Below are 27,561 nucleotides of genomic sequence, written 5' to 3'. Positions count from 1 at the left end.
GCCGATATTTCAGACGAGGCCGAACCTGTGTTGAGTCCTGCAACCTCTTTGACGGGTGAGTAGTATTTTTGTTGTTGTTGGTTTTTAATAATTTTGATGCATTCTAGGCAAATGTTTTCTCCAGTAGTATGTTTGAGTTGATCTGACACAAATCTCTAAACCCGACCCCAAAAATGAGCTTTGCTCTGAATGTCAGATGATTATGGTTTCAGGAGAATGCATCAGTTCCTTTGCAAACCGTGTTACATGACAAGCAGAGGAAATAAAATCAATTTAAACAGCATTGATGCATGAGAATGAAGTCAAAACATTCTCAAGGGCTCCGGAGGAGGAAAGTCTAATTGCACATTGGCATGAATGTAATGAGATGAACCAATAAGGAATTTCACTGAACAGTTAAAGGAACATTTGGCTGCGTGTTACATCCATAGTCCAAAATCAATCAAGAATATATTGTTGAAGTATTATATTTTATTACAAATTGCCCATTTGGGCTGACAGACACAGGTGTTTACCGCTCTGAGCTGGAAAATGGCTGACAATTGTGACAAAGGCCCTTCGAGTGTCCTCACAATCCACTGATGTTCTGTTGTCAGTGTGAACATTTGCATTCAGGTCATTGCTTTATGCCGTCAAGAGGCACATCAAAAAGATCAGTGCCAACTCACTTGTAGATGTAGTTCCTGGTCTTTTTTCCTACTCTTGAATGAACGAGGAGATGTTGTAAATCACAACACTTGAAAGCATCCATCTAAAATAAGACCATACCGGCAGCGTCTGCCACAAGATAAATATGACTTTCTTGCAAGCAGTGATGTCAAAGTTGTGTTCTCCCCAGGTGCACGTATGTGCGTGACAGAGAGAGAGAGAAGGTGTAAGGCGAGCAAACCCTCGGTCATGTCGACTTGTTGCTGGTCGTTTTCTCGGCTCCATTTGTGGGAGGGAGGCTTTGAAGTTGCCGAGAAAAACAGCTCACAGCGAAGGCTTTGAAGACGACTGGTGAGGATGAGGCGCGTGGCAGGGAGCTGCTGAAGCACACTTGTTTCTTATACTGTAAATACAGTCAGTCACTATGAGGCATTGTAAGCAACATTCGACAGGCCCACTTCTTGCTTTTTCTCGCTGGCCTGAAATGTGGAATCGAAATGTCCTAAAGGTTTGCCTGGTGTAAGAAGTCACCATCTGCCATGCACCATGTATGTTTGGCAGATAAAGGGGAGCTTTTGTTGATTTTTGTTTAAAAAAGTATTAAATTCATTCCAAGAATTTGTTCCTATTTGGGGTTAACTAGCTCTTTTTTATCACAGACATAAAGACACAAACAAGGATCACTGAATTACCTGAGCACAGTGGAAATTTAAGTAGTTAAGTTTAGTGTCATACTGAGTTCTAGACTAATAGTGATACAATATAGAATATTACCAGTGATCATTATGTCTCTCAATAAGTGAGACACAAATGAATTGCTTCTGACAATTGTGTTGTGGACGTTTTGTTGTAACCAGGTGTTGGAAAATGTCTACTGAGGAGAATATCATTGTTGTCAGTATGATTTCTTTAGTATATGATTGACCCAAAAATTATATACTACAGATACAAACAAAAATGTTTAATTTAAATTGTTGGAGAAAATTATTTACACAATGCTAATGAGAGTGAGTTTTGATCGTTGTGTTTCGTGACAGTACAGTATCATCTGCATTAGGGCTGCGTATTGGCAAGAATATTGCGATACGATACGTATCACGATACATGGGTCGCGATTCAATATATTTCGATACTGTGCGTAAGGCGATATATTGGGATTTTTTTAAAAGTATTTTTAGAAAAACTAATATTTAAAAAAAGACATGTGCATAAAAGTCAACGAATTTTACTTTAGGTAAACAATTCAATACACAGAAAATCAAACTGCTATGCTAAAGTAGGCCAAAGTTCAGCCATAGCTACATTGTTAGCTTCTAGCAAAAAGTCAGGCACTGCTAGGCACTGTTAGGCAAGGACACTAGTGGTGCGTCTCAGCATAGCCATCTAGCGGTAGGGGGTTTAATCACAACATAAACGTGAACCACTGTCTTACATGAATATTTTTGCACGTAAACTGAAAAAAATATCTATATATCACAATACTCAAGTGTATCGATTTTTTTCTTACACCCCTAATCTGCATAGAGTCTATCCGTTTCAGTGGTATCTTCCAGTCTAATAAATGATTGGTTCTAAAATCTTGGGTTTAGTTACTGTATATGGGGTTCTACTCTATGTAGCATAGACTTACCTATAATATCTCCCTTTGCTCTGAATCTATTGTATTGGACTGTATGTCTCTACAGAAGTGAGCGTTAGCTCATTAAATATGTTTCCAGGTTGGTGATTTCAAAACTTAAGATTCCTCAGCTCGCCCTCGTTATATGTCTCCATTCTTAATGAGGAAAGGCGCTAATTCCCTTTAGTTTATACGTCTGTTGAATAATACAAATGAGGAGCAAAGGCATGCGAGAGGGGAAAAGAAAACGGCTGAGATGGTGTCCACCGGGGTTGGGGAAGGAGGGAGGAAGCGGATTAGGGAGGCGTTGAAAGTGTTTAATTAAAAAAGTTGCTCTGGTGTGTTGGCCATGCTCTGGTTTGCTGGAGGCTTGGAGGTCTGAATAGTAGCCACAGTCCTGCTTAAATTCCTACTAAAACAGGGCTAATCCCCCATCAGGCCATGCCCCAAAGGGGGCCTTGGCGCACACTTCCAGCCGTGAAGGGGGCCAATCAGGAGGAACGGCTTTGACGGAATGGAAATGACCCTGGAGAGCGCCGCTGCCGAGGTCTTTGTCTCTCACCCATTCTCCTCCATGTTTTTTTTTTTTTTTTTTTTTTTTTTTTTCCCCTCAACCAACAAAAGAGTGATCTCTCCACTGCCTGGACTCCTTTTCTAAAGCATTCCCTTGGACAGAGCTTCCAGGAGAGAAATCTAATTTATTTTGGAACAAGGGAAAGACAGACGAAGGAGAAATGTAAAAGAGAGCAATGGGAGTTTCTTTTGAGTCCACTGAAAATATTATTAATAAAAAGGACACTCGGTGATACTGGATGTTTGAATGTTTGAGATGAACTGCAAAGAACACGACAAACCATTAGGACCATTAAAAAACGCCCTGACATTAAGGGTCTGCAAAAGGGAAATTCAGTATTTTATCTTTACTTTTATTGCTCTGTAATGTGATACTGTGGAACTTGGCGAGTGTCAGAAAGACTCTTTTCTTTTTTGTAGCTTTTAGAATCACCAAGTCTAAAAGGTTTTCATCTAATATTCCCCACATGAAAATGCATAAAACACACATACCCACACGATATCTGAATTTTCCCAGTGCAAAATCACACACAAAAAACTCACAAGCAGGGATCTGTTGAATCTTTATTCCACCCTAGTAGCATCGCATGCAAATACAAACAAAAACGCACACAGGGAGTCACTCTCATTATCTCACCACTGTGAGAAAGGGGCTTGTTTGTAACTGGTGAATCCTTCTCTGAGGATGTCTGTCCTCTGCATCAGCTCATCGATCCCTCTAATGTGAAAAAGGTTTTTGATCGTCAGCGGTTGATATTGACAGCAGCCATCCTCTGCTTGCCAGAGACCCCACACTTCAAAAACAAAAGATAATGTGCTGATTCTGACACAAACAAAGGGAGAAATGTATAGATCGGGTGCATACACACACACACACACACACACACACACACACACACACACACACACACACACAGATATATCCACATATAAGTATTCAACAGTATGGCCTGAGGAGCTGTTCAGTTCTTGTCGGTGTAATTGCAGGGTATAAACCCAATATTAAGCTATATTGTTTGCCTCTATTCCTTCAGAAGTCTAAGTGGGAAAATAAAACCCATCATGATCTACACGCATTGCTCTAACTGGCTAAATAAAGAGTCCTGCAGAGCTCCGATCAGTTGCACAAACTGCAATGATTCTTAGAATTGATTAGAGGATGAAAAGCAAATTTCTCTGACTTATCTTTTTTGCTCTTTCGTCTATGCTTGCTGCCTTTAGTTGTTTTTTTTTCTCCTCCTCCTCTGTACCTCCCCCTTCATCCCAACCAAAAGGCAACTTCTTGTCCATGCCCTCTCCCTGGCCTCTTCTGCCATCCTTCCCTTTTTCTCATTTCCTCCTACCAGCTCCTCCTCACCTTCTCCTCCCTTCCACGCATTCCCTGGTGTTTGCCCATGATTTAAAAAGCTGTTCATTATTCATGGGCCTTCTCTGTTAGCATATTGACCATACTGAGCCTTTAACTTGATCAAATAGTCTTAGGCAGCGAGCTGCCCTGCATGCCCCTCTACCAAAGGGCACTCCAAGCAGTCAGTGCATGTAGGAATGGAGGAGATGGGCATGAGTAAATGAAGTTTTAACCTTGCTTTCTTGATGCTGTATCACATGTTGGTTTAAAATCAAAAGGCTGCTATGAACAGCTTGCGCTCATACATACACAGCATACTTCAAAATCCTCCCACAGCAGGCTCTTAATCAATATTTCAATGTGGCTCTCAAATCTATAATACATGCACCTCTATCTCAATTTACCCCTATCTCTATCAGGGAAATGCGTGAATTTGCCAATGGATCTGTGTGCCTGGAGTGTGATAGCCAGTGTGAGAAGATGGATGGGAACACCATGACATGTCTTGGCCAGGTAAGACCCTCTTGAATCCATTTCAGACACCCTTAAATTTAACTTTGTTTTCACTTAATGATACTTTGGTAGACTTTTTTTTCACTTTTTGATTAAAACCACACAAGATAGTCCCATATCTTGAGCATGCTAAAGTGGATTTCCAACTTATTTTGTGGGAGTCTATCTGTTTTGCACACAGGATTTCAGAATATATAAGTGCTGTGTTTGCAAAGGTGAATGGTAGGTTAATGGGAGGAATGATAAACTGCTGTGGCTACTTTAGGAGCTATGCTTTTGGCAAGCACACATGCACACACTCAAAACAGCAAAATGAGATTAGTTTCTGACCTTCTTGTAAAGTCACTTTTAGAGTCTCGGATGTGATCACACCACAACTCTCCAAAATGTTGAAATATCCCTTCAAAATGTCAGTAGAGATCCACGTATATGCACACATGCATACAAAAAACAAATGAGCCACATCGGTTTGCTGGTTGAAGTGTAGTCTGCTTTGCCAGACCTTCCTCCACAGCGCTGTAGAGGAGGGTCTGATTAGTCCACACAGCATTCCGAGATGGGAGAAAAACGTGCTCTGGTTTATTGGTATTTCTTTAAACCAATCACAATCGTCTTGGGCGGTGCTAAGCACCGAGCGGAGCCACGGTGCCGCTGCAAAATAGCTTCGGGAAGGAACTTGTTTTGGTAGAACGTGTACGGTCAAAAGTTGTTTTAGTCGTGCAACAGAAAACTCAGATTGGTATCTGTCCAGTCTAGCTAGCTGTCTGGATTTACCCTGCAGAGATCTGAGGAGAAGTTAAACCGGAGTTTAAAATTCCAACACAAAGAAAGGTGAAAGGTAACGGACATCCGGCCAAAAAGAGTGACATCCAGCGGAATTTCCGGCGGCAACAGAGCAATCCCGGAAGTGGAATGTCAGGGTTATAAACTAGTTGAAGTGTTACTAAATTAGGATAAACCTTGGCGCTGTTGTTTATTTTGAGTTGTAAGTGTACTTACACTGTCCTGGTGCCACAAATACTGAAAGGTGCACCAAATTGGTATTAAACCACAGCTGAAAATAGTCCATAACAAATATTTATTTACTCCAGTTTGAGTAATGATTGCAAAAAATTAAGAAATTACTTTTTTTGTTTGTTTTTTAAATAAAACATATTTATGACCTTTTTTTTTAAATGTCTTTAATTGTAATGAATGGGCTTTTGGTTAAACGCCACAGATAGTAAAAGTATGTCAGAATGCACCAAGTGGTGGTCTAGCACATCTTACCTTTATGCTTTAGGGGTTATGAGCCAAAAAGGTTTGAAACGTCTGCTATGCCACCGTACATAATTTTACATTTAAAGTGTTCCATGACTGAAAGTTGTTTCGAATGAGGCGCATGAATCATTTTGTAGAATTCAGTAGTTGTGTGAGTAACCTTTTATGACTGTCCCTGGAGAGGGAGAGAGAGAGGGAGAGAGAGAATAAGAGATGAAGAGGGAAAAACACTCCTCAAGGATGCACAGAGGTGGCTGACTTTGAGATGCTGGTCACAGTTGAGTAGTAAATAACACCAGAGTCAATCATCCACAGGCGCTCTCACACACAAATACACATTACACATACGGCACACACAGATATACTTGACCGCATTCAGACATCTGTATGCGTCCGCGCACAGACACACACACACACACACACACACACACACACACACACACACACACATATGAAAGCACACAAACATGCAAAGTGAGAATAATGTTTATTGATGGCGTGTGTCTCAATGTGTCAAACTGTGAGAAGCTGTCCGTCAGGTCACTGTGGTCAACATTAGCAACGGAGCGCGGTGCCAAAACTAGCACCCTGAATACAACATTGCCTCTTGACAACAACTCTCGCATACATACACACATCCACACACAAACACCCATCTTTGCACAGTTCACACAATGCTATCTAGTCAACACCATCATCGCTTCAGACACAAGCATAAACACACACCAAAAACACTTCTCTTTTGCACACACCACTCTCCGTCTTACTTATTCATGATGCTGCTGCAGCTGAGCTCGTGATCAGTTACCAACTTGTCATCGCCTCCATCACATTCGATGCAGCGTACTTTGACATGACCTGATTTCTTATGCATTTTGCCAATTTTAACAGCGGTGCGGCGGAATACACTCTTGGCAATTTTCCTCAACACATTATAAATCACTGAATGGAATTAATGCAGGGTCCTGCCAAGCTACATTAGCCGTGGTAGGAAGTGACCAAATTGACATGATTTGCCACGTTTGAATTTGATTCTGTTCAATTCTATTCTCTCCTCATACATGTTTTTATCTCTATTATTTCCTTATGTCCTTCCCCTCTTTGCCCCCCATTATGTTGTCCTACATTTCTTTCTCTCTGTTGATTCCTCCTCTTTTTTTTTTCTAATCCCTTTACTACACCCTCTTTTTTCTTTATTCTTTTCTTGTCCACCACCTCTTTCTTACCCATCCTCTCATCTCCCTCCTCCTTGTTCTGCTCTCCTCTCAGGGCCCAGACCAGTGTGTGAAATGCCTCCACTTCAAAGATGGACCCAACTGTGTGGAGAAGTGCCCTGATGGGTTGCAAGGGGCCAACAGTTTCATCTTTAAGTACGCCAAGGCCAACAACGAGTGCCATCCCTGCCATGCCAACTGCACCCAGGGGTAAGAGAGGGATGATACGTAAAGATGTGTGTCTGCGTGTGCAAATTATTGCATTTCTTTCAAGTGTTTTGCGAGTGCTGAGCATCCTCTGGGTTAGGTGCTTTAATGCTGTAAAAAGCATTGTGAAGACATACTGCTTTGGACATTCGGCGCCTCCCTTCCAAGGAGAGAGAGAAAAAAAGAGATGGGGAGAGAAAATGACTTAATCTTGCGGCCGCTAGATTCCCTGACCCGGTGGGTTTTTGGTCAGGGGTAGAATGCATTGACCCTTAAGGCCATGTTGAGTATAGTGCAGATGAACTATGAATGAAGGGATGGGTGCAGAGAGGCAGTAGCTCGAGGGGAGATATGAACCCAAAGGGTGGGTGTACGGCGTAAAGAATGTAAGATGAGGAAGGTTGCAAGTGAAAGGAGTAGGTGGTGCCTGAGGTTCTATAGAAAACTACATGATGTGCTGGCTGGAACAAAGAGCATCCAAACACAGGAAGTCACAAATCAAAACAGCTGCCGGAGGAAAAGGTTAACCCAAGAGCTCCAAATGGCCATACAATTATTAGAGAATAATTGTCAATTCTGCAGCATCATGCTATACAGTACATGTACACAAGATCCAAAAGGTCCAGATACACCTCATTATAGAGTGCTACTGTTAGGCCTGTAACAATTCCAAATACTGATGTACAATTAATTGTCTCAGAAATAATTGCGATTAACTTAAATATAATTGTCTCTTTCAGTCAAATTAACTTCTTCAAACAAATTAAAGTTTTGAGTGAATTGCAGGATATATCTTTTGGTTATATCACTGTTTTGTGACCCAGATCATGTGATACCAAAAGTACACAGCCTATAAAGTAAACTACGCCTGTTTATTATCATAAGACATTTTGTCATTTTTGTTGCTATGAACGTGTATAGGGTCAAGTGCCAACAACTAACAATCGAAATAATAATAAAAATATATAGTCCGACCAGTAATCACTTATATAATTACAATTTGGCACATCTAAATAATATCAACAGTTACTAGTTATACGCCTTAAGACCTTAGCTAATGTTAGCTATTAATTGCGGTTAAACAAAGAAACCGCCATTATGTAAAAAAAAATTGACAATTGTGTAATAATTGTTACAGGCCTAGCTGCTGGAGCTACAGGAGTGTATAGTTCTCGCATGGTAAACATATTAAAGAAATCGACTTGTTCTGCTTACACCAGAACAATAAGAAGAAAGCATGCTCTACTTGCTGTCAAAAACAATGAGGTCTTATACCCTGATTGGAACTTTACACCAGAAACTAAACTAAATCTAAACCATTCCAAATCTACCAAAAAAACTTGTTAGGAGAGGGGTGAGATGGGACTGGAGAATCTAGTGCTGAAACAAATCAAACACGCTTATTTTGCTTTTAGTTGGATGAAAAGACTGATACCACTCTAATGTCTGTGTGCTAAATGAACAGGCTACAGCCAGCAGCCAATTAGCTTAGCTTAGCATAACGACTGGAAACAGCTAGCCTGGGCTGTATCCTAAGATAAAAATGTCTCTCCACCAGCACCTCCACAGCTTAGACACATTTTTTCAAGCTAGGCTAGCTATTTCAACCTGTTTCTGTACTTACTGCTAAACTAAGCTAAGCCAACCAACTCCTTGTTGTGGCTTTATATTTAACGGAGAGATATAATAATGGTGTCGATCTTCTCATAGCAACAAAGCAAATTTGTATTTACTTTACTTTATTCTTAATTCAGGACACAAAAAAAAAACAGCAAAAGACAGACAAATACAAGACAAAACACATACAATATTTCTCAAACTGTCGAACAATATGCAGTTCCCTAATATGACCTCCAGATTTCTGACAGTTAAAGTACAGAACCCAGGGCCTCAGAGACTGCAAAATAAACTTAAATGGTAAATAAACTCACAGCTTAGCCACTAACCAGCTGTCTCTCGCATCTCTCAGAGTGAAGTCAGTGTGACTATGACTTTGAACTTGAGCCTTGGCCTTTTAGTTTTTATTTTTGTTACTGAACCTGGGAGCATACCATCAAGGAAACAGAAGGTGGGCTGTGTGAAAAGAGGAGGAAGGTGGGTGAGGAGCTGAGGTGGAGCTTGTCGGTGGTCTCAGCAAACAAAAGTTAGAGCGCTGAAACCTAGCAACAGGGCTGGAGATATGATCTGAGGTGGAAAGGGAGTTATTGTACTCTCTCTCTCACACATAGCAGGAGGTCATTTTATTTCACTGCAGCTACCCTGTACGTGTTGATTATGTCAGTGCAGGAGCTTTTTAGGTGTGGGGAGATACAAAGAGAGAAAAGGGAGAAAGCAGAGCAGAGGATAGCTGTGAACTTGATGGATAGAGATGTTGTAATTCTTCCCATGACAGCTTTCGCTCACACACACAGACACACGCATGCCCGTTTCTGACTCTGTGAACACTAAATCTGTCGTCGGCATGACAACACCACCATCATGCCTTGTCATTTTAAATCCTGCCCTCTAGCCACAGGGTGCTTTGGATTAACATCACGACAGAAGCCAAGTCCGGGTATTTGAGGCCATGAGCCAAAGTGAGACATTGACAGAGGTCAAAAGTCAGTGTCAGGAACAGAGCAGCTGGTGAAGAGTTTGTATCCTGCTAAGAGCGACTTCAACAGGGCAGACGGTTAAACAAGAAGCCTCATTACAATGCCTCAAAGATTTTTAAACCCCAGGGAGGGTGTTAAAGGGAATGCACAGAGGGAGAGATGTGAGGCAAAGGCGAGGTGAAAGGGACTTGGTGCATGCTGGTGTTCTAGAAACAACGCAACGTCGATGAGGTTAGCAGTTGGAGCTGCAGCAGTGGCTGTCACACACAGCAGCGGTTTAGGGAGGTACTTTGCCCTCATTGCTGCAATTTGTGTAGCACTCTGACTTTTCAGAGTCAAAACCAGGGCTGCACAGTATATCGCAAATGTTGATATCGAGGTACGCGTATCGCAAGACTTGCTTGAACTGCAATAAATGATAGCCCATTACTTGTGCCATGCATTCACACTCTGCATGTCAAAATATTTGGCCAATCAGATGAAGCCCTTCTGCTCTAGATGCTGACTGAGGTGGCAAAGAGCATGGATGTGAAAATAAAGCTCTTGGATTACGTGAGGTCTTAGACAGCAAAGCAGAAAGACATTGAGTGATATCATCATTGCAATATTCAACAATTTTATCGCATGTTTTCCTGATATCTGGCAGCCTTAGTCAAAACTAAGTGAATTCTAAACACATATCTATAGATTCAGTTTGACCTACCCTTTAGCTGTCCATCACAAACAAACGTCCCCTATATCTGCTTAGAAATCATAGAAAAAAAGACGCTCCTCCATCTAAGTAATCCAGTGATACTATAGTCTGTACATGCATGGGTAAATTGCAAACAGGATCTGCTAAAAGCTAATTGGGCATACTGTCAATTTGCCAAAACGTAAAGAAATACAGGCTTAAAAATACAAAATCACAAGTTTTCGACTGACAAAAATGTAGCAAATACGTACTGTACGACTATGTACTGTGCCTGCCTCATGATGTTTATTGTCAGACCACTCCTTTGTTCTCCAGGAAGGTAACTATGTGTAGACACACACACAAACACACACATCCACACCACACAACATTGGATACAGACACTGATTGCTCGCTAATTAGCTACTTGGTGCACCATTTAATTGACAACGAAGCAACTTTGGAGGAGCCACCGTTGTCACCGATTTAATTCCAAAGTTAGCCTGCTCTCCTAATTTGCTGTGTAATTTGTTGTGTCGTGTGTGCTTGTGCAGCCTGCGCACGCGCACACACACACACACACACACACACACACACACACACACACACTGAGGAGCATTCAAAAACTGTTCTGCTGTGTCTATCCTGCTGCTCAAAGTCCTCCACTCAAGGAGCTAGAATTAATGAGCAGCCAACAGTCTGCTCTAATCACTTCCTGCTTACCTAAATGCTAAAAATTCCACTTGTCACTGATCGGCGTGTTATTAGCACTATACGTTCCAGTGGCTTTGATTGTTGAGATAGTAAGAAAAAAAAGATTTCTTGTATTTGGAATGAAGGTAAATGATTATGTTAAAGATGCTGAAACAGAGGGGGAAAATCCCTGAATCAGAGTCAAATTGGAGAAAAAAACTACTTGTTTTTCAAAAGCGAAACAAGAAAATAATAAAAAAAAAATCCCCAAAGGTTTGTCACAGCACTTTGTTTAGAAAATGCTCCCAGATGACGCAGAAATGTTTTCTCAGTCCACAAATCCATTTAAAATACCCCGTGAAACAGACAAGAACAATGCTTTCCCACCCTAACACTTCTTCCTGTCATATTGACAAGTGGTCAGCGGTGCTCATGTGATTCTTTTTCCACAGGTCCCTGCCCAGTGACAGCTGATTGACGTGGAAGAAAGACAACACGAGGTTTACTCATAACCTGTCCCTGATTTAATGGATGATCTCTTTTGGTTTGTCTGCCCCGCAGGTGCGTCGGGCCAAGGCTCCAAGATTGTGTCGGGATGATGGACAGGTAAGGGGATCTCAGGATACATGTTTAATGTAGGATCGGGAGACCACAATCAGATTCTGCCACTACTCATTAAAGTTTCTCACGCTACTCATTATCAAGAGTGCAGTCTGTTTTGTATTTTATAATTAATAGATTGTTTAGGAATGTTTTCTTCTGGTCATATTTGTGCCACTGTTAGCATGTAATATGTGTCAATGGAGTGTCATTCTAATTATGACTGAGAGTAAAAATGGTCATGTGACTGAAACGTTCAGCATATAGCATTCAGCATATGTTCACACAAAAAAAACGCAAAAGTTGAAGCAGATTTAACTTTTGGAGAAACACAACCTAACATCACCCTGCAGTGGCCAATCATGTAGATAGATAGGTAGGTAGGTAGTACTTTATTGATCCCCAAGGGGAAATTCAAGGTCCCATTAGCTTAAATACATCACACACAACATACACATAGATCATAAACAGGATGATAAAATAACAAATCCACACGAATAATATGGACAATAAAAGAAAAGATACTAAATAAAAAATCCTCATAAATGTACTAAGGGATGTATAAGCATGAGACGCTTGCAGTGAGAGGGCAGGGACTGACTCTGTGATTCAGTATGCATGGTAGGTAAGGTGCTCTATGAGAGTGTATGTCGTGGTGGTAGTGCAAATAAGTCCAATAGTGCAAGGATGAAGTCTAGAGACCAGCATTAAACATGGACAATTTAAGAGAATGTAGACATAGTAATATAAAAACTATAGCAGTGCAAGGATAAAGTTTAAAAAAAAGACAGCATTAAATATGGGCATTATAAGGGGATAAAGTAGACAGTAGGATAGACACAAATCAACAGTCAATATTAGAGGTTTGAAGTAATAGGGTTACAGCCATTGTTCAAGTATTAAGTTAGACCTCAGTCCATGCTGGGGAAAGGAGGTATGTAACCGATCGAGATGTAACCGTCGATCAGACTCGGCAGTTATTTTGAGGCGGTGTGAGAGTCCCGTACAATAAACAGGAAACATCACTCCCATTATCGCTGCCACAAGTACATTTTAAAACACTATGAGGATAAAAAAAAACAAACACAAGCGCCCAGGAGTTTCTGTAACAGCTGACTGTTTCAGTCAGTCGCTCCGTCTGTTTTCTTTCTTCTTGAAATGAAGCTGCCTTCAAGTGCGGTTGGGAATATTGAGATCTATAAACGATCTGAAAAAAAAAATAATTGTGAAATATAAAGTGTACTTGTGCTACATTGGGGTGTTAAATAACACAACATGACGTCCCACAAATGGGCCATTTAAGTTTAAGACCAACCCTGTGGCGAATCGCCCAATCGCTTTCTTCTGTCTGAAGGCGCCCTCAGAGACCTGAGAGAGATACATTTTGTGACGTGACTTGGACTTGTTCCAAACACCTAAAAAGCAGCTGAGGTTACTACATTACTTTACTTCCTCTACTACTACCAGTAACAAAGCTGATATTACTATTATAATAACAATAACAAGCGAATAAAATCAATAACAGCCATCTAAATAGCCTGAAGACACAGCAACAACTCTATTAAAAACCCCAATAAAAACAAGTGATCTTTACAGCAAATTCCAAAGAATGACACACTTATTATAAGTTAACCAAACTAGGATACCCATTTAAAAAAGGGGGTCTTAAGCTCCTTTTAAAGAGAGGGAACAGACGTTAGACTATTTTATTTTCTTTTGGTAACCTTCTGCTGAGTTTCTATTCCCAAAATGAAAATAAAAAAAATATTTTGTGCTTACAGTGGTATTATTCCCCTTCTCATGTGGTGACCCCCTTGTCTCTTGTCCTTGTGTAAACCCTTTCCTCCTAATTGGAGAAGTCCTTTTTTCTTGTCTCTCACCTCATGCTGTCTCACTCTCTGTTATTTGTCCACTTTCTCTTCCTTTTGCTCTCTTTTCAGATTTTTTTGTTTGTTTTCGCTTTTCCCTTTATGTCTTTTAATTTCACTCCCTATATGGTTCTTTCCATTGTTGTTGTTTCTCCTTGTCTCTCCATCCCCTCCCCCCCTGTATTTAATCCATTCCAAACCGCTGCATTACTATTCACGACATGGCTGTATATCTAATTATGTCGAAACCCACAGCCTCTTTGTAAATTTCAAGCTCTCCCCCTTCTTTGGGTTTGTCCCGATCGATATGGCAAAAGCTGCGACACCTTGCTCAACTATAGCTCCATGGTACATGAGTCTTCCATTAGCTGCTAATGGCCTTTACTGCTAATAGAGTTTTGGACTTCACATATCAGGTAGAAGTGGGTGTTATTTTATTCTGTGTGGCCGTGTTTAAAAAATAAATAAACGAGGGCTGCGAAGATATTTTGCAACAAGGTGAAAATGGAATTCGCATGGAAGGATTAAGGAAAAGAGAGTAATAGAAGGACGGGATTGAGTGGTGGCATAACAGTATACACAAGTGCAAGATGTATTTAAATGGCAAAAGCATTAGCGCCATCATTAGTGACAAGAAAGAGCTTTTAACGTCCAACCTTTAGGCTTGACTTAAGCAGATTTCCCCCCCCCACGAGATTCAGAAGCAATTTGTGAAGGATTGGCACTTTTTTAGATAGTAGGCGATGAATTAAGATGGAAAGCACATTTAATTACATCAAAGCAAAAAAACCAAGTCAATTGCAATGCTGTATCAAATTAAGGATTTTCTAAATTACGCTATAATAGCCTTTCTGCTGTTCCCTTATAGTTCCATATTTAACTTAAAGTGTGTAACTATGGGCAAATACAGTTATTGTGATAGTTCTTTATTTTCTTTCATTTTATAGTTTCCTGCCTTATTGTCTCTGGCATTGATTGTAGACCGAAATAAACTGTTTCATCCAATTTAGAGATGACCGGCTGAAATATGAGGAATTCCAGTCCAGTGTAGCACAAGCTGCATCTTCTCCACCAACCCAAGTAATAAGAGCACACACTCTCAGAGGCGTATTCTTCTGACCTGTGAAAATGGAAGCAGCTCTCACCTGGAAATAGCTGTGGGCTCTTGTGCAAAATGAGAGGAACGAAAGGGAGAGGTGCAAAATGAAGAGAGCAGAAAGGAGTTGAGGAAGAGGATAGAATTTGTGGGAAGTTGTATAAACTCTCCCAACAGTCGTCTTCTTGGATGTTTGTCGGCGGGAGAATGGCCCACTAGATTTCCAGCATCACATTTCTCAGCCAATCCCAACACGGGCTGGCTAATCAAGCTGAAGATTCCAGATTGTAAAAGTAGAGGGTTAAATCTGAAGTGGTGAGAAACAGCAGGTTGGAGAATCCGTCAGCATCAGCTGAGGTGTGCACTATTTTTGAAAGTGCCTTTTAGTTCCTTAATGTCTCAGCAATATTAATGTTTCTTCTCTTCCTCCATCTCTACAGGACGCCACTAATAGCAGCTGGCATTATCGGCGGCCTATTTATCATCGTCATTCTGGCGCTCAGCGTGGCCGTTACTGTCCGACGCAAGAGTATCAAGAAGAAGAGGGCCTTGCGGCGCTTCTTGGAGACAGAGGTGAGAGAGTCGAGGTCGTAACAGCAACATGAGAGAGAGAGGCAGCTAGACTGTTTGACTTTTCACTGATACTTTAAGTTTCTTTTTTTTTTAATTTTAAGTTCATTTTCGTCGGAAGATACAGGATGGGAGATTGGAGAATGAATTGTTGCATTTGCAGCAACAGAATAAATTATTAATAGCTTTGGGGTTAGTAATAGCTTTGGATGAATTACCGCAGTATAATGAATTTTATCGATCGCAAAGAGGAAATTGGGAAAAGCTTCTTTAAAGATGCCTACCTTACTATTAATGTGACAAGAAAATGAACAAGGCAAAGTTTTGTTTTAGAGTTTGCTCAATTAAACTAAACAAACAAGCTCAATTTGGTACTGGGATGTGACGTTTGTATGTTGTTCTGCTCTAAATGTACTTTTCCATAATGATTTTTTTGGGGGTTTTTTGGTCTTTGAGTTTGTTAGAAATCCTTTACCTCAAAGTTGCAGTGCACTTTTCCAGATGGATGCCAACCAAACTATACTCATAAGCAAGCCTTGAAACATTGAACCTTGACTATGGTACTTAGCCAAACCATGCATTGCTCAGAAGGTTTTTAAAATTATGCTCGGGCCGCCATCGCCCATCGATCTAGCCTTGAAGAGGGTTCATTTCTGGGAAACATTAGACAGCGCAGCAGACTTTATGTTCAAACAAGAAAGTCAAAGATGGAGGTGTAGGTGAGTGCAGGGTTTATGTGCACATGTGTGCCTTCGTGCTCCGGTTGATCACCTTTGTGCTGCTACAACACTCTCTCCGCCTGTGTTTCCTGTGTGTGTGCGGCCCGGCAGTTATGTCATCGCCGCAGGTCCGCTGAATGGCCTCGCCTATAGGAGTAGGGCAGGCTGCTTGTCAGTCTGCATTAGTGTAATTTACAGGTAGAGGCAGTAGTGTTATAGACAGCTGTCAGGCTAGGGACGGGAATAGGAGGAGGCCGGGCCATGAGCGGTTTCTGCATCATCCCAGCCACACGCATCCATCTTAATCAAGCGGGCCCTGTTCCGACAGCCTCTTGACTGGAAGGGAAGTCTTCAGTCCGGGCAGATTCGCTAATGTACTGTCACAGAGAAGGAGAGGCAGGGGAGAAATCGGGCTGGAGGGGGATCTCGTTGACCCCTTTTGCATCTCACTGTATAAACTTGTCCTGTGACTGATTTTTGCTCCTTCAAAGCTTGACTCAATACTCCACCAGGAAACCGTGAAAAATAACTGCCCAAGTCAATTCCCTCCTATCCTCCAAGGAGACCTAATAGGGTGTAAAAGTAATTAGACACAAGAAAATCTTTAAAACGCCTGTGACAGGTTGGCCTACAGGTTAGACAGACCACTCATTAAGAGTAGGTCATGGGTTCAATCCCCACGACACATTCGCAGCCATGTTTTATTGTCCTGGGCATGACACTGATCCTGCCCCCAGTCTTTGTAGGTCATTCTGTGTAAGAGCATTAGCTGAATGGTGAGGAACAAAGCTGTGGATCAGCGGTTGAAAGTGTCACTACCTGACCAGCAGGGATGGAAATATATCATCTGTAGCCATCATTTGAGCTAACAGAATGAAGGGCTTTAACCTAAAACGCTCTTGCTCTTGTGAAAATCCAGCAATACAAACATACTTTTGAGTAGTGGCCGTATGCCTCAAGTAAGCATTTTGTTGCAAGCACTCGTTTTCACAAGGTCTTTGTTCCTTCACATCTCTCTGGAATTTGAATTTTTCCCTTCAATATATGAATATGTGCATTCACACCGCATGCATACTTTGTGCATACACACAGAAACTCCTCTTTCCCCTGTTTACTTTCCATCTGAACGCTTCTTTCCACTCTCACCTACCCAGCATAATAAAAAACCTGCGCTCCTTGCAGTCTGCATCACACTTTCCACAGGCTGTGTTTTGGCTGATGAAACCGCACGATAGGCTTTGGACGGCTGGCGAATGTGGATTCCCTATTCAAACGAATGATGGAGCCGAGTCTGTGAATGGAGATCAAGCTTGTCTGGATGAGGGATTTGAGGACCGCGAAGGCTCAGGGACTCTCCCTCTCTCTCCCTATCTGCCACAGCTTTCTGAAACAGAGAGCTCACCTCTTGTGTCAGACGGGAAAAAGATGCCTCTTGTGCGCGCTGTCAAAACGTGATCTGAGCACTCAGCCGGCATTTCCATATCAAGGACATGTGTGAAGGCTGTTGCCTTGCAAAACACACTGCTACTTCATTTCTTTGTTTTCTTTGTCTTTTCTTGCATCCTCACTATTCTATTTTCCTTTCTTTGTTCTCCATTTTTTTGTATCTCTATATCTCCATTAATCTGTCTGTCTCCCCCTGTGAACAGACACTTTATTCTTCCATCTTCTAACTCTCTTTCTGTTTGTATTTTGTTCCCCCTCTCCCTCTCTCTCACCTTGAACGAAACATAGAGGCTAATATAAATAAAAAAAAAAAAGCCAGCCTAACACTGTGGTGCCTCTTAAAGTAGCCCTCCGTGAAAACAAATTGCTTTGCTCGCAGGGAGAGGCAGCACAAACAGCGGCGTCGCCTCACTGTTGCAGCGCGACCCCAGGCCTTGAACTTTGACCCCAGTCCAATGAAGCACGACTAATACACTTGGAATCGCCCTCCCTTCCTTACCCCCAAAGGTCCTCTTCCAGCGGCATTGTACAGACGTAGGCCATGTGAGTGTTTCAGAACCACAGGCCGTGGACAGCTCTTATGCTGCTTACATGCGCTCCTCTGCTCTCTGACGAGAAGGATTTCAGCGTCCGGGGGAGTCGGACAGCTCCCGTCTTTCACTCCAGGGCAGGCTGGCTGAACGGAGGCATGGGATGTCATTACAAATGCATGTAGTGCAGCCGAGCCCTGTTCAAACGTACTGAAACTCATGTTGAATTTAAGTCAAGATCCCAGGGATTCAAAAGACACCAAATATGTCAGGTTCAATATCACAGAGGTGCGTAGAGAGTAAGGGTGGAAATCACCAGAGGCCTTATGTCACGATATGATAATGTTGTGATTTTAAACATATTGCAATATTCTGCGATATATTGCAATTTATTTACCTCTATTCCAACTTCAATTTTTTTCCCAATTTCAAATGATGTCCCCAAAAGGAAACGTTGTTAATATCTGTTGTATCTAAAAAGATTGTTTTGTTCATCTCAGTTTAATTGTATTGCTGCAAAATGGGATTGTCAGGCAGACAAACTGACCAACACATAAAAGATTGATACTTGGTGTTTTTCCCCCCACCCCTGGTAGAGAATAACTTTTCTGTTTGGTGTACAGGCTCAGCCAAAAAGTAGGTTAGTTTATGTATATGTATATATATATATATATATATATATATATATATATATATATATATATATATATATAGGAAACATCAGCAAAAATAAGTCACATTGGTTAAGAAACAGGGAAACAGGAGAAGACAATTATACTGGTTCAAAGGTATTTGGTAGAAGAAAAAACGATGAAATTATTACCATTAAACATCCATCACAGTTTACAACTTCTTGGCTCTACTTTGACCCTATAGTTTTGCATGCAAGTTTCCCTCTGCAATAATGGGTTATTTATTACAAACTTGTTTACAGATTATTTACTTTAAACCACTGATGGCCACCTGGTCCTGTAGAGCTCCAGTACAGCCAATCAGGTGTAGGCGGAGTAGAGAATATGCAGTGCTAGGGCTCTCCTGGGCCAGTGATCTAAACACTTTCTTTTTAGCCATTGGCCCCATGGCTATACTTCAGGAAAACAGCTTCAGCAAGAAGAAAACATGATTTAGTTAACAGGCATTTGTATTAATGTACTGCCAATTCCAAATGCTTCAACTCCTAAATTAGAGATCTTAACAGAGAAATATTTTCCACAGAAATGCATGTTTAGTAACTGAGCAGTGCAGTAAAAGACTGCTCTTTAAATGCAGATAGTGGAGGAAAAGTGAGTTCATCGCTGCTGGGATGGGCTCGCTAATACCAAGAGTGAATGCCCTTTGCATACTGATAAGCACGCTCATCTGCTATCATGCGCAAATGGTCTTAATGAGCTCACTCCGTGTCATTGTGGTGTCATAAGTATAGCACAAGAATATTTTACTAGGCCTTTAAGATACTCCAAATTCAAGAAGAAAATAAGGTGCGGTCGCAAATGGTCTCACATGCCTTCCGCCAGTTCGTTCAGCCTAATTGTATTGAAACTTACTCTCATGTATACATCTCACATGTGTCCTGCATTGTACCTGTTCTTTCTTTATTCAGTAAAATCAAATCTCATGAGCCTGTTTAACATTTACAGTATTAGGCCGTTCCGACTGCAGAGAGCAAAACTTCATTATTTCCCGAAACAATTCCTTTTTTGGTACTTTAACAAGTTCTGCATCTGTAGAATAAATAGCCACGGTGGTCAAAATATTGTACGTTTAGTTGAAATATGAACATGCATAAATGCCAGCATTGTTTCCACACAATGTGATTGCTCTGGGCAAAAGCTTGTGGCACGACAGTCTTGTTTCACCTGATTTCAATTACACAACACAACAAATGCAGCATTTGATATGGGTAATGTGAATATTAAAGCGTATGCCCGAGGGTTCGCAGTGCAACTTTTATGTTTGAGGACATTGTTTACTTACTCAACACAGAATAATTGTGTGAATGTATTCCTGCTCGAGGCGTGAACACACTGCTTATTTGTCCAATGAAGCATCCGAATCCTCTGCACCGAGCTACTGGCGAGACTCATTTGGCAAAGGCAGGGTGCATTATTAGCTGGTAAATAAAGTGGCACGGTGAGTGTGTGTGAGTGAGAATGAGCTCAAGAGAGTTTAAGAGGCCATGGGTGTGCATCTTATTCAAACAACCTCTCCTGTCCTCCCCTCATCAGTTCAATCTGGCTTTGTTCTAATGAAACAATAACGGCTACAGCCTGTCACCATCTGCTCATACTATTGCTCCGTCACCTCCTCCCTGCTCTCTCTTTCTGAATCCCTCCATTTCTCTCTACCTACATTACAGCGTCACTTCTCTTGTTATTCATGCAGTGTATGCACCAACACACTGATGCAAATAATGCTCTTTGGCCAAATACCAGGCTGATATGATGGATGTGACCACAGCATGTCCTTTTTGTTGAAGTAAATAAAGTTCGCAGTTGGTGCTTCTATGTAATTTAATATTGCATGTAATAGCTTCTTTTGAGAGCCTCAACACAGATATCCCTGACCACTTAATGGGTCACTTAGCTCACCCTGGGTCACCTTGCCTTAAAAAGGTATGAGGAAATACAGCAGCCAAATGGATCTTTCACAACCTGGCAACCCACATGTTGTTGTTTGGTATTTAGTTTTTCATTTATAAGCACATTTATCATAATGAAGATGATGGCATTTTAATCATCAGTGTAAATGTGCCATGGCTACAGAGAATGAGTTGGACCCAAATGCAGAGACTGGCAGGTAGTGTAGGTTTGTAAGTAGATTTAATAATAAATCACAGTTCATACCAAACAAAGTGTCCTGAAACAGCAGGCAGAGTACGAGCAGAACAGGCGGAATCCAAAACTGGAACAGTCAAAATAACATGAACACCCAGACCAAAAAAATGGGGTAGAACAAACAAACTCCAACACGGAAAACCATCCACAGAAAATACAATGACCTGACACAAGACAAGGGGAACACAAAGACTAAATACAAGAGGTAATGAGGACTAACAAGGGACAGGTGATACAACAGGTGGACCAAATCAAGGTGGGGCAGAACAATCAAAAAAGGCGGGAAACAAACAAAGACAGGAAGTAAATAGACAAGGGAGACAAGACAGACTACAAAATAAAACAGGAAACAGAACATAACAGAAAAACAAGACTACCACAATAAGACAAAACACCAAAACCCTGACAAAATGTGTTGGGGTTAGCTCAACAGCTAAATGGCTAGCTTATTACTTATGTATAATGCATTACTACAGTTGTTAATTAACCATTATTGATACCGGCAGTTACTTATAAGATACCTTTTCAAGGTTTTTTTTTATAGCTTTTACCTGTGAATTATTAGCTAGAACAGGTTTGGTTATTTCACATGAAAGATTTCTGTATTTGAATTTAGCATTTTTTTCACTGCTTTAAAGTGGGTGGTGCTCACTTGGGGGAAAAAAAGTAGTCTGCACTGTACACCAATCAGAATTCAGCAACATTTGAGAGTCAAATTTTTAAGTATGGCTTATTTTTAGAAAGTGGTACAGAGACAGAATCCTTGCTATTTATGGCTCAATTATTTATCAGTTAAGTATATTGAGTATTGACTAAAATGCTCCTCTCTGTCAGTGCTATTTTTCCCTTCTTGTGTAACTTCCTAAATATGTGTAGTTGCTATGCCTCAGGAAAGAAGGTTTTCAGTATTACTCGATCACAGAGTCATGCTCTCACTGCTCCCTCATCTCTTTCACTTCCCTCAGTATTTATCCCTTATCCTCCTAAACACTGCCCGTCTGCCAACTCACTTCCTGCGGTGGCATCTCAGCAGGCGTGCACTGCGCCTTCAGGCCCAGCCATAACAACAGCCATTAAATGACATGTCATTGCCGAGCTGCGGGCAATGTCATCCATTCTGCCGACTGGACCGGTGTTGCGATCGCCGGTCCTGTTGTGCTGATGGTTTTATATCACATTAAGTAGGTGCTTGTATGGCTGACCGACTGACATATAGTCTCATTATATTGTTTGATGGCCATGGTTGAGCTGGGTGATTATGCAGCTGATTAACCGCAGCGAATGAGGGACCTGTATTGGCTCATTAAGACATGTATTGATCAGAAGCATTGACTTCTTGTGGATGTGTGTTTTGTGGTCTGATGTGTGCTTTGTGTGTGCTTTGTGTGTGTGTGTGTGTGTGTGCGCGCTTCCATCTCTGTGTGTTTGATGTTGCTATGAGCGTGAATTTGCATGTGTTAATATTTGTGTATCTGTGTACTGTAAATGTATCTGTATGTGTTAGTGTTGTGAGATGTGCAATACACATGCTCCCGTTTTTGTGTGTGTGTGTGTGTGTGTGTGTGTGTGTGTGTGTGCTTCCATCTGTGTGTGTTTGATGTTGATATGAGCGTGAATTTGCATGCGTTGTCAATATTTGTGTATCTGTGTACTGTACATGTATCTGTATGTGTTAGTGTTGTGAGATGTGCAATACACATCTTCCCACTTTCGTGTGTGTGTGTGTGTGTGTGTGTGTGTGTGTGTGTGTGTGTCTGTGTGGCACTTCCTTCCCTCTGGCTCAGATCTTTTCACTGCTCGGTTACAGGTGCCAGCTCCTGCTCTTTTATATTTAGTAGCCGAGGCTTTGTTAAGCGGCTAGTGGTGAGGCGGGCGGGTGGCCGGCCAGCTGCTGGGATGCTGTTCAGTGTCAGCTGTTACTGGCAGCCAGGCAGCTCGGAGGAGGCCTGTCATAACCTTGAATTGGAATTGTTTTGTATGTGCACAGCTGGTGAGCTGCTACTCTTTGTCGGCTGTGATAGCAGCTGACACCAGACTGTGATTTGCTTAGCGGTGGGCACACTGCGGTCCACATTGGTGACTGCCAGTTCCGACAGAACTTCACGTTCATGCCCCTGAATTATTTGTATTTCCTAAATGCGCATGAGTAATCCAAAATCATGACAATCAGGACAAGGCAGTCACTGTTTTTGGCTGCTTATTTATTTGCTTAAAATAAACCTTGATGTTCACCTTGCACTTCTCTTTCCAAGACTCGCTTTCTATTTATTATTTTAAAAGGAACGGTCTCACCCCGCTGCAGGTTGAAAGCAGTAGCCGAGAGGAATGTTTCTTAACATTTTTTTGCCACTGGTTGCCACAAAAATAGGTGACGAGTGGGATAAATAGTCTAAATTTGTGTTTTGTCAGCTGGTGGAGCCCCTGACCCCCAGTGGAACGGCCCCTAACCAGGCTCAGCTGCGGATCCTGAAAGAAACTGAGCTGAAGAGAGTCAAGATTCTGGGCTCTGGAGCTTTTGGAACAGTCTACAAGGTCAGTGTGTGCATCTGCATTTACAAAGTGCCTGTCGGTGGGCACACAATTCACACACTGCTCTTTCAAATGTGTGGCCTCCGCATTATAAATCAAACATCAGTGAGTCAGCTAGATGGCAAAGAACACACTCAAGAAGAGTTTCTTTCAATGCCCTCTTACGAGTAGAACAACCCTGCTTGACAACCTAAACAATGAGCATAAACATTTCCCTTTGTAACAGTGTTTCCTGACAGACACGAGTCTAGGGCGGCTGAAGGACCTGGAACGAAAACTGCTGTTTGCTTGCCAACTTCGCTGCCCTTGGCAAAATTATTGATATCACCCTGAATCTAAGCAAAGCCATTGAATAAATACAGAATTTTCTACCACCAGCTTTAAATTTCTCTCAATTACAGTATCGACGGGCCTATTTGATTTTATATCATCTGCATACGTAGTGTGACATCAATGCATAGCCCCATTATGATCCAGAGTTTTTTTGTGATTGTTGCGGGCAAAAATCCTTGATTATGCGGCTTGTTTTCTTAAAAAATGCGATGGAATATGCGGGATATTTATGCAATTTTATGCGATAAAATTGCGGGAACTTGCAAAAACTGCAGTTTCATCATGGCTTCATCGCGGGGTTTGCAGCTTTTCGATGATGTTCACGTCGCGTAATTACGTCACTTCATAACGTTCCCATGGCAATAGGGGAAAATGGCTGCTCTTGTGTGAAGTAAACGCAACATTTTTCAACTTTCTGCTAAGGTATATGTGACTTTTTTGCAACGAAAATGCGGGGATTATGAAATCATGCAAGCCCCGCATATTTTGTGCGGAAATCTGCAATTTATGCAGCGAAAGTGCAGCGTATTTGGAAAAATGCGGCCCCCACATAAATATGCGGACTTTGCCTGATTATGCATTGAATTATGCGATCGCATAATCACGTTTTTCTGGAGGATCTGGCTTTTTGCTTTGGCACCATACAGTGAGTAGAAATGTTATGTTTTTTTATTTTAATTTGAGGAATGTTAGCAGTGAAGGAGACGCCCTTGCTGTAGCTGCATTTATGGTGATTACTTGTACATTTCAGGGCATCTGGGTCCCAGAAGGTGAGACAGTGAAGATCCCTGTGGCTATTAAAATCCTCAATGAGACCACCGGTCCTAAAGCCAACGTGGAGTTCATGGACGTGAGTATTTATATCGCAACAATTTTGTGTCCATTTTCACCCGTGTGTGTTCGTGTTTGTGTGCCTGAGCTGTAAAGCCTCAGCCTTGTCACGGAGATGGCCGAGCCTGTCACTTTGTGGGATTGTGCATTCGGCGGTAAACTCTTATGAGAGTACCATCTCAGTCAGAGCCTGTAATAAAGTGAACTCCACTGTGCTGTACAGCCAGGCATGTATTGAACGAGACTCTATTAAAAAACAGCACTTGTTTATGAGATATGGCTTTATTGGAATCCAGGAGTGATAGAGGGGAGACGAAGAGGAGGAAGGGAATAAGCTGCAGAGTTTTCCAATTCTTCCCACCATATCTTCTTCACTCCTCTCCTCCTTCCTTTCTTCCCCTCTTTCTTTCTCTTTTACCCCTCTTTCTTTTTCACACACTTAGACTGCTTAGACTTTACTTATCACCAGGTTTTGCAAAACGATAGTAGTTTATATTCAGTGTCGTTTTGGATGTTTGCCCAACTGTTTAAATCTTTATAGATGATAAATTGACTGAAAAAAAATTGTCAGATTACTGAGGCAACATAGCTGTGCTTCCACCCTCTCTTTCCCTTTATGCCCAATGTTTTCCTCTCTTTTGTCCCTGCATCTTCCTTCCACCTCCATCCTCTACTCCTTTCCCTGCATGTCCCTTCCACCTCCCTCCTTTTCTCCTCTCCTCCTTTCCCTCTCTTCCTCTTCCACTGTTTCTCCCAGCGGGGGTCTCTGTCCATTCAGAGCCAATATGCTCTGTCTGCTGGCTTGTTAAACAGCAATCTAAAGGCAGGCTCACGCCTTGCCACTGGGAAACCAGCCACTGGAGTGCCAGCTCCAAACACGCTGAAAATCCACACATATAAACACATATAACCAAAAAGGCCACACTTCACAACAAAAGGCTTGCCAGTGGTGGCGACCTCGTATGTGAGAGCTGTGGGGTGATTTGCTTGTGTTGGCAAATATGCAAATCTGAGTGGGTGAGTTGATTATTTCATGTGAAATGCAGAGGACTAATAGTGCACTAATTTACTGCGTTAGAATGCATACACTTGCACACACATGCTGGAACATGCACCAGTTTTGCAGGGCTCTGCCACTCTATCACTCTGTGCGTGTGTGTGTATGTGTGTGTGTGTGTGTGTGTGTGTGTGTGTGTGTGTGTGTGTGTGTGTGTGTGTAGGAAAGTGAGCAAGTGAGCTAGATGGGAAAGGAGGGTCAGCTGGCAGTAATGGAGGTCAGCGCTCAGGGAGATGAGAGAAAAACCAAAACACACACAGACTCGTGCTCGCACACACACAAGCCCTCCTAACATTTGCAGTGGAGAGCAAGTGTTTAGCTAGACATAGTTTACGAGACGCGGGTCTTTTGGGATCACAGCAAGAGAATCAAAGAGCTCTCCTTCTTTGTGTTACACACACAGATGTCCTTCTTTTGCTCTTCCCATCCTCCCTCCATTTTTCTTGAGAGGTGTGAGGTTTGCCCGGTGTAGAGGTGGCTGGAGTTGTACAATGTCGAGCAATTGGTGGGCAGGTGGTTTTATGAAGTGGAGATGTAGTGGCACTACCTTGGGCCAGGAGGCTCTGTTTAAATCAGGGCATTGATGGTGCCAAAAGCCTCTCTATGGCCTATTGCCCCCTCCTGTTTAGAATAAATCTACTCACACCCACACCGCCACGACTCTCCCTCTAAGCTCATTCTTTAGCACCTAAATTTAAAAAGGCATCTATCTGTCAGCTGCACCAGGGGCCAGAGCCTGGATATACACCTCCTCGACCATTTGCTGTATGCAGAGACAGCGAGAGAGAGTGTAAAGTGTGTCCTTGAGCATGTGAGCGTGGAGTGTTTTGGAGAGCTGCAACGAAAGTGTGTCCTAATGTGAGAGTGTGTGAATGAGAGAGCGAGAGAGAGGCAATATGGGATGAGGAGAACGAATGAAGTGAGTGTTTTTAAGCACTGACTCCGAGTGCAGCTTCTGCTCAGCCATAATGCACGTACACGTCTGCCACGAGTTTCAGCCCTCGCCATCATAACACTTCATAAAACCACCACACATCCTTCTGCTTGCAGCTCCGCAGTAACAATTACCCAACGTTGACTCCCAACTGTTCAAACCTCTATGTCCATCTGCTGCAGAGAGAGATGAGACAGAAAATGCTACAATAGTTCATGAAATCAAACACATTGTGACTCTCTGTATGAGACAGCACAAGGCATTATTGAATATGCAGCGCTCACATTGCGATGTTTCAGTGGTGCAACATTTAAGAACCTCTGTGTTTCATACATGTTAAAATATGGATGAGAAAAGGCTGATGTTTGTGCAGCTTTGAAGAGGGTTTCTGCAGGGTTTTCTTGCACAGTGAGAATACTCAGTGGACAGATGCTGTGCATGCAGATATAGTCATCATGCCACAAGTCTTAATTTATGCAGCTAACTCCAGAGGTCTTTGGAATACAGCACAGTATTATCCATGGATAATAGATGCATGGACAGATATGAATTCTACTAAAATAGAACCTAATACTACTTGATGAGTAGAAAATCTACACCAGTGGCTCCTAACCTTGGAGTCAGGACCCTCAAGGGGTGCCAAAAAAATTACAAAAGTTTAACAACTTTGTGAAAAAAAGGTTCATGCAGGTTCTTGTTCCTGTGTCCATAAGAACAATTCAATTCAATTCAATTCAATTTTATTTATAGTATCAAATCATAACAAGAGTTATCTCGAGACACTTTACAGATAGAGTAGGTCTAAACCACACTCTATAAAGCCCCAACAATTCCAATAGTTCCCCCAAGAGCAAGCATTAGCAGTGGCTATTG

The 27,561-nt window shown here is 41.8% G+C and overlaps 1 protein-coding gene across 6 annotated transcripts in view; it reads left to right on the top strand.

Moving 5' to 3' along the window:
• Positions 1-27,561, top strand: part of LOC116044446 (receptor tyrosine-protein kinase erbB-4) — a 281,156-nt gene that overhangs the window by 193,316 nt on the left and 60,279 nt on the right. For all 6 annotated transcript variants that reach the window (XR_004103671.2, XM_031291606.2, XM_031291607.2 and 3 more), the window contains exons 13-19: positions 1-55; positions 4,607-4,700; positions 7,230-7,384; positions 11,903-11,947; positions 15,346-15,478; positions 23,414-23,536; positions 24,618-24,716. The exon at positions 1-55 is cut by the window's left edge and continues 78 nt beyond it. Coding sequence is in view for 5 of the 6 variants with exons in the window: in XM_031291606.2 (XP_031147466.1) it covers positions 1-55; positions 4,607-4,700; positions 7,230-7,384; positions 11,903-11,947; positions 15,346-15,478; positions 23,414-23,536; positions 24,618-24,716 (704 nt within the window). In the remaining variant the exon portion in view is untranslated. The remainder of the gene's footprint in view (positions 56-4,606; positions 4,701-7,229; positions 7,385-11,902; positions 11,948-15,345; positions 15,479-23,413; positions 23,537-24,617; positions 24,717-27,561) is intronic.

This window comes from Sander lucioperca, chromosome 24, assembly GCF_008315115.2.
Source record: "Sander lucioperca isolate FBNREF2018 chromosome 24, SLUC_FBN_1.2, whole genome shotgun sequence".
In the NCBI taxonomy this organism is placed as follows: domain Eukaryota; kingdom Metazoa; phylum Chordata; class Actinopteri; order Perciformes; family Percidae; genus Sander; species Sander lucioperca.
This window is presented reverse-complemented; position numbering and strand designations above follow the sequence as displayed.